At 42.9% G+C, this 7,339-nt stretch overlaps 1 protein-coding gene across 1 annotated transcript; it reads right to left on the bottom strand.

The window, feature by feature from the left end:
• Positions 1-417: 417 nt before the first annotated feature.
• LOC125524728 (ethylene-responsive transcription factor 1-like) lies at positions 418-2,901 on the bottom strand. Its single transcript, XM_087534695.1, has 3 exons — positions 2,529-2,901; positions 781-1,649; positions 418-701 (listed from the first exon to the last, which is right to left on the bottom strand). The coding sequence occupies exons 1-2, from the start codon at positions 2,842-2,844 to the stop codon at positions 808-810; spliced, it is 1,158 nt and encodes a 385-aa protein (XP_087390821.1). The 5' UTR covers positions 2,845-2,901; the 3' UTR covers positions 418-701; positions 781-807.
• Positions 2,902-7,339: the final 4,438 nt, after the last annotated feature.

Below are 7,339 nucleotides of genomic sequence, written 5' to 3' on the forward strand. Positions count from 1 at the left end.
TGGTGACGGTTCAGGTAATAAATCAAGTGAAAAGTATATGTAGTTCACATGGCCTATCACATGGAGAGGGACTAAGCAAAATAAAATGCATTTATATGAGAATACACTGAAATGAAACAGATCCCTCATCTCATGAATTAGGCGCACTAATTTTTTATCTAAGAACTACATCGGTGAGAAGAACTACATGTAGAAGGAACGACTCCATATGATCACACATCTAGTATCAAAGATTAGTAAATCTGATATATTTTGCGAGAGCTTGAAGTGAAGAGGTATAATATAGATTACAGTTTGGCCTAACACACAATCTTTGAAAAAAGAGGTTGAAACATCCAGTCCCTCCATCAATCTGATGCACACAACCATAAACTTTACCAAATTCAGAAGATATATAGGTTACTTCTATCACCAATTAAATAGGAAGAACTAAAGGAAAAAATGATCAAGTGCACAAATTAACGCAAACTGGACATATTCACGTTGTTCACATTCAGAAATGGTAGCGAGGACATAAAAGTTGACAACATACAAAGATAATTGTCCATCATAAATGGCTGCCACACATTAAAGTTGAGTAGGGAAAGGTTTGATAAGAAAAGAGACTCAGGATGCGACTTTTCAGCATCAAATCTTGGGCATGGCCATATGCTAGCCAGAGGTGACAATAGGGTGCTTCCCAATATCCCATAGTCTTATTCCTGAAACACGGAACACGAAGTTAAAAGTGACGAAAAGATTATCAACCTCAGACTGAACATGCAATATGCAAAGGCTTACCCTTTCTCCCTATATACAAGGTGTCCCTCAGAAAATTTTGCCACACATGGGCATGTCATCGAAGCTCCAGAGGTCCATGTTGCCAACGACATCCCGAGGCACATAAAAATTCAGAAGGCTATCAATTGGCTCGTCCATGCCATCATCCATAAGAAACCTCGTCAAGGCCTCGAAATCGACATCCTTGTTCTCCCTAACAGGAGGCACCATTGAGTTGTAGGTGTTACTCTGGGCAAGTGCAGATTTAGCTCCTTCAGCAATCACCACTGGGTTGTAGGTGTTACCTTGGACAAGTGTAGATTCCGCTCCTTCAACTATGGTAGAAATGGGAGCAATGGAAGGTATATCTGGAGTCTTGGTGTCATAATAATAGTCCAAGTCAGAGCAGCCAAAGGAGTTGCTTCCCTGGTCAGAGTAAAGATTCATAATAAAGGCTTCAACAAGGGAAGTAGAGTTCATTGTAGGAACAAATGACACATTGTCAGGCAGATCAAGTGGCTGGTTTGATGCGAAGTCAGTAAATGGGTATACGGAAGCATTTGGGTTGGCGAGGTTGTTCACTGATGGCATGACAGAGGGTTCTTGTGCCACGCATAGCTTGGGTGCTTTAAGAGTAGTAGGGCGAGCACGACGCTCCTGAGGAACTGTTGGTTCCTTTGGAAAGTTAACCTTGGACTTGTTGCCACGGATCATGCGTGCTTCAACATCATAAGCTCTTGCAGCTTCTTCGGCACTATTGAAAGTACCAAGCCAGACACGTGCACCCTTGCTAGGAACTCTGATTTCAACAGCCCACTTACCCCAGGGGCGCTGACGGATACCCCTGAATTGGTTCTTTCTCTTCCTTTTGGCTGAAGTACCATCAAAACCTGCAGTAGTCATGGTGCTTAAGTCATCTGAATATCAATGTCAATGCTAAGAGGGACCAACATGCACAAACTTATTCCACAAAAATTAAATAATTTCATCATGGGCATGAATTTATATGTAAAAAATACGATGATGGTAATGAACACCGAACCATGATGGGTCAAGTTCGGGTGAAAGAACTAGTCAACCACATAACAAATAAAATAAAATCACAACTCAATAAACAAGAAAATACAGGGTCCTGATAAACAAGACCTCATGTTTGACCTTTGGCATCATTCTAAAATTATTAGTCACAATTGCATTATAGATGATGAAGAATCAAGGATATTTTTTCCAGTCAGATTAAATGATTAGCAGAACAATCATTTAGACTCATAAATGAACCTCCGGAACAATCCTCACACAGACCTACAATCACCTAACAAGGAAACAATTTAAGAGGCCAAGGCCTCCAGGAAAAATGGAGAAATTTGGCCCTTTCCGTGGCTTACCCTTTTGGCTAAATGGTAAGCTGATGGATCACCATCGAAGGTCACGAAAATTATAAATCACCTCTAGCAACCAGAATATCTTCTGTAAAAAAAGGGACAATGTCAAAAACATACTACCAACCGATCACATTAGACAAATGGAAAAAGCCTAACCCTTCACCCAAATAACTTCATGATAGCACATCCAATCCAAAATTGCTAAACAAATAGGAGTAACACCGCCCAAACATAGCGTTCGAACAACGGGCCTAACACATTTCTCTTCCTACCCAATCAAACGATCAAACCTTTTCCGAACAAATGACGCAATCTCCTGTAACAATCAATCACTAAAGGTAATCACACACAGATTAAAAACTAGTCCAAGCGACCCAGGTCTGATACCTTGGGAGAGGGACCTCTTGACGGCGACGAAGGGCTTGATCTCGACGGCCTCGTCATCGTCATCCTTCTCATCCACCGTACTACGCCCGAGCTCCAGGTCGGACTCCCCAGAGTTGGCCTCGAACTCTTTGAAGTCGGCTTCGTAGTCCTTGTTGTCGTCTAGGTCGACTCCCCCGTGCTCACCGAGCCCTGTGAAACGCCGGTCCCCGCTGCCGCCACACCGAGGCTTCTTCTTCTCGGGCCATAGAGCCGTCTTCTTCACCTTTCGTCTCACCGTGGGAACCTTGACATCCGCTAGGGACGCTCCACCGCACATGATGGCCGCTGGTACCTCGTCGAAGTTATTGCTATTGGGAGGGGCCTCACCGGAATTGGTAATTGGGTCGAATTTTTTATTGAAGCGGGGTGGGAACGAGGCTGGTCCCCTATATACGTGATGGCCATGTGAAGGTGCAAGGTGGCTTGTGGTGGGTACCACACATCAGTGAGGGGCCGCGTGGCTGGTGGAAGGCACGGGGAAGGTTCCAAACGAGCGTTTCTACTTGGGAAAATCTTGCGCATTGTCCCCTTGGGAGAACTGGTATTTCTGGTATTGCCCTTGGGGAATGAATGGATGAATGTACATTTCACTTTCTTTCTTTGGAGGCAAGCAAACAGTTATTAGCTCAATATTAATTGTTGTACTACACATCTGTAGTACGAGTGTACTACTACTGTCGTACACTCTCCATCCCGGTTTACTGGACAGGTTCATCCAATCAAACTATTAGGAAAAAATCTTCTTATAAATGATTATATTTAATGCATAGATTTTTGCAAATCACTAGCAAGAGTAATAATTATGGTTAGGACTAAACAAGGGAAGGAGAAATGCGATAGAATTCCAAAGATGCACCAGATACTATGATGTAAGATCGGAGTTCTAATCCTTGGGGGTCGTATTTCTCCATTGGATAGGCTTGAGCATAGAGCCTCCATTGACTAGAAAGGCCTAGTCTTCTAATTGAGAGTTTGCTAGAAAGTCTACTCTCGAGCACTAAGGTTAGACCCCGAGAAGATCTTAGCCTTCACAAAATCCTAGCGCAAATCCACAACTTGGATGTTCCCAACGGGTTTTAATTGCTTAGGACTCCCCAAAATCTAATAACAATTAAATGAGTGTGGGCAAGCTTGCAGAAGGACCCGATCCTCTTGATCAAGGGAAGGTCTTGAACCCAACTTCCCTGTTGGGTCCCCTCACTATCCCACTAAGGGTTCTCAAATGGAGGCGTGGGAGAGAATGAGAATGTGAAACATTGATGTATATTAACTAGAAGATGAATGAATAGGATGTCATCAAAAAATTAATGAAAGTTTTTGTTTAGCATGTGAAGTTGAGGCAATAAGGATGAAACTACTTTACTATCTAGAAAAAAACAAGCACTGAGCAAGAAGAACAGAGTAAACTAGCTATTAAATGGCTAGAGAAGGGGTGCATCCATGTCTCTTGAAGTTCAAGTCGTTGGCTCAACTCTATATCTTCATTGGAGAGGCTTAGGCGTGTAGCCTCGAAATCACTTAGACCTTATGTCGTGGAATTGTCACGGCAGATGTCCTAGTGTGAGGACTTAGTCATGAGGCCAGCGCATCTTTGTAGTAGCTTGAGAGGGGTTGAGCGGAATTGAGAGACGCAACACAAGACAATGATTTAGACAGCTTCGGGCCCTAGGAAACATCATTCGGAATAGCCGTACACGATGTTTGTGGCTAGATCTCATTATGCTCATGAGAGAGTCGCCGCATAAGCCGGCTCCCCCTTTGTGTCTAGCCCTAGAAATTGTTTCTTCTCCCTCTTGGGGTGCCCTTCCCCTCCTTATATATGTTGAAGGGACGGGTTACATGACTAGTCCTAGTAGGATTAGGATTACTCTATTACAAGTGGAGTCCTAGTCTTGCTTCCTTTGTAGGAGAATATTCCTTATGTCTTTCCTCTTAATCTGGCCCATCATAACATGAGCCGGCCTTCTGGGCCTTCGGCCTTGTCATCCATCTAAAACATCCGCCGGGTCACCAATGTGTCTTCAGGCTCGTGAGTCGTCACACAAGTGAACCGCCAGACACGTGAGTCCCCAGTCCACTGGCGGGTTACCAATGAAACGCCAAGTCCAGCCAGGTCATATATCTGGCCGGGTCATACTGCGGGGTATATCCCCGACATTAGCCCCTAGTTTAATTTGGATTTATCCATGTTAAACTGATCTGCAATATAAACACAAGAGAAAATTTGACAGGTTGTGATCCGGGTTAAATATTCTTGTAAGCCGGCACCTGATCATCCTTAAGTCCTTGTCATTTCCTCCTTCTGCAAAATCAGGGTCAATAGGCCGGCTTCATAATCAACTTGCTTGTAGTAGAAATATTGTAAATAAAGAATCCATTTGAGTCAGTCTTCAATGCTCTGACTTGACAGAAATATTGGTCTTCAAATATTCAACTGATATTCAGCCGGCTTGTAGATTTAGAACTTGCCGATTTATGATTGTCAAAATTGTCGGGTTATAGACAAATGATGCCGGGTCATGTAATTGTTGCTGATGCTCGGTTAATCTTATGATGACGCCGGGTCATAAACTTTGCAGATTTCTTCGATAATAATATAATACCTGGTTTGTTCAAAACTGAGAATTTGAAGTTATTCTTCCCTTATATGCATATCACCTATAGCCCCCAAGTGCCGGGTTGTCATGCTTGCAGCAACCTGGGACTTGTAATTGCCTTATACTCATAAAAATTTCAACCAGTGTAGCCCCGAAGGGCCGGGTCATTATGCAATAATGACCAGGGACTTCGTAAATATGATAATGTAAACTTGAGCAGCAACGTGTAGCCTCCAAGGGCCGACTCAGTAAGATATTACTGAGCTGGGACTTTGTATATTCTTCATTGATAATAACATCATATGATGTAATCTCCACCGTGGGGCTTGAACCCACATCCACAATGTTAAGAGCTTTGTACTCTACCAACTGAGTAGTGGATCTTTCAATATAATGGAGTGAGGCTTGTGTACCTTAAATTTTTGACATGAGCAATTGGTAGCCCCCAAGGGCCGGCTCATTACAATGGGATGAGTTGGTTCTTCAATAAGTTGATCAAAAAATGACTTTACATTAGCCCCCAAGTGCCATGGTGCATGCTGGTAGTGACATGGGACTTGCATATTTGATGTAATCTCAACCTGAATAATATAGCCCCCAAATGTCGGGTCGTAAGCCTACAGCGACTCGGGACTATTCCTTCCATTGTAGAATAAATTATATCCATTGATAAAATAATATCCATTGCACTGAAGCAACTTTGAAAACCTCAATCGTAACATTGGTTATTGATAACCATAATAAAAATCCAGCCATGTTGGCTATTAAAGATTTGAATAATATAACCCGGTTTGAAAAACCGGTTCCTATGATATTGAATCGTACTGCCGGTTTAGCATACCTGTGCAGTAAGGGTGATAACCCAATCTTTAGAAGCCAAAAACTTCCAAATGTTTACGATTGTCATATATGGCGACTTATCATCTAACGTCAAGCCGGGTTAATCGAAACCACATATATGCTTCAGATATGAACAAAAAGTCTCAAGACAAACCCAAAAGACTGTTTTCAAAAAACTTAAGTAAAATAGGAAGAAGGATTTGAGGCTTCTAATTCGAATACGATTAGTAAACTGGACCAAAGGGGTTAAGCTAGGATTCGAATACAATCATGTAGCCCCTAGTGGCTTTGGCGTTGCGCCAATCGAGAGGGTACCGACAACTATGCTCTCTTTGGTTCGAATACGACCTATGTTTGAACAGGAAGCCCCCAAATGACCTTGAGAGGTTTTTAAGGACCCTGATTCCAATACGATCCAATTCGGACCCAAAAGGGGTTAAGCTATGATTCGAATATGATCAAGAAGCCCCCTAGTGAGTTTGGCATTGCGCCGATCAAGAGGGTACCGACAACTATGTTCTCTTTGGTTCGAATACGACCTATGTTTGAACAGGAAGCCCTCAAATGACCTGTAACTGTGGCTATGAGCTGGATCAAAGGGTAATCATAGCTTAGCTCAATAAGCCGGAAGCCCCCAAGTGATATATTTCTGAGCTGTGCTCGCCGGGTGCCTATGTTATTGTGTTGTGCAACAAACTCTCTTTGGTCCCTGTATTTTTTTCTGAAAAAACTCGAACTTGCGAGAGACGAATTCTTTTTAAACCAGAATTTCAAACCGGATATTGAGAGCTTCAAAGCTTTGTGGGAGACAGGTTTACCTTGAGGTGGATTTTAAACCGGCATTCTTCATTTCAAACCGGAAATTTTCTGTCGGCTTTAAAATTCTTATCAATATAGCAGTAGTCTCCGGGGCCGTGTTATTTTTTCCCTCCAGTGAACCGGAGTTCTGGATTATTCATACTGGCCAATTTGGCCGAGTCATGCCATTGTAGCCCCCGAGTCTTAAGGCGACTCGAGGAGTTGTCTTAAGATTCTCCATATTTGACCGTGATACAAACCGGTATGAGTACTTCAACAGCTCGAGGATATAACTTGTCCTGTATTGGCAAACTTGCAAGCCGGAGTAATTGCTCTTTTAAATAAAGCTATATATAATATAAAAATATAATGGATGGATTTCACCTGATACGCTAAGCTAGAAATTATCCATCGTGGTGAAGCTGAATCAATCACGGCCGAGTCAGTCGCTGGAACAGACAGATGAGGCGGCTACGGCGTTGTAAGCCGGTGCGGACGAGTAAGTTGTTCTCCTCGTTGCAAGCCGGTGTGGACGCG

The sequence above is a fragment of the Triticum urartu genome, chromosome 7A (genome assembly GCF_056163025.1).
Source record: "Triticum urartu cultivar PI428250 chromosome 7A, HENAU_Tu73, whole genome shotgun sequence".
Taxonomy (NCBI): Eukaryota; Viridiplantae; Streptophyta; class Magnoliopsida; order Poales; family Poaceae; genus Triticum; species Triticum urartu.

Coding starts and splice junctions, on each gene's coding strand:
- LOC125524728 (XM_087534695.1), bottom strand. CDS start 2,844: ATGTGCGGTGGAGCGTCCCTAGCGGATGTCAAGGTTCCCACGGTGAGA. Junction 1,650..2,528: donor CAAGAGGTCCCTCTCCCAAG/GTATCAGACCTG, acceptor TGACTACTGCAG/GTTTTGATGGTACTTCAGCC.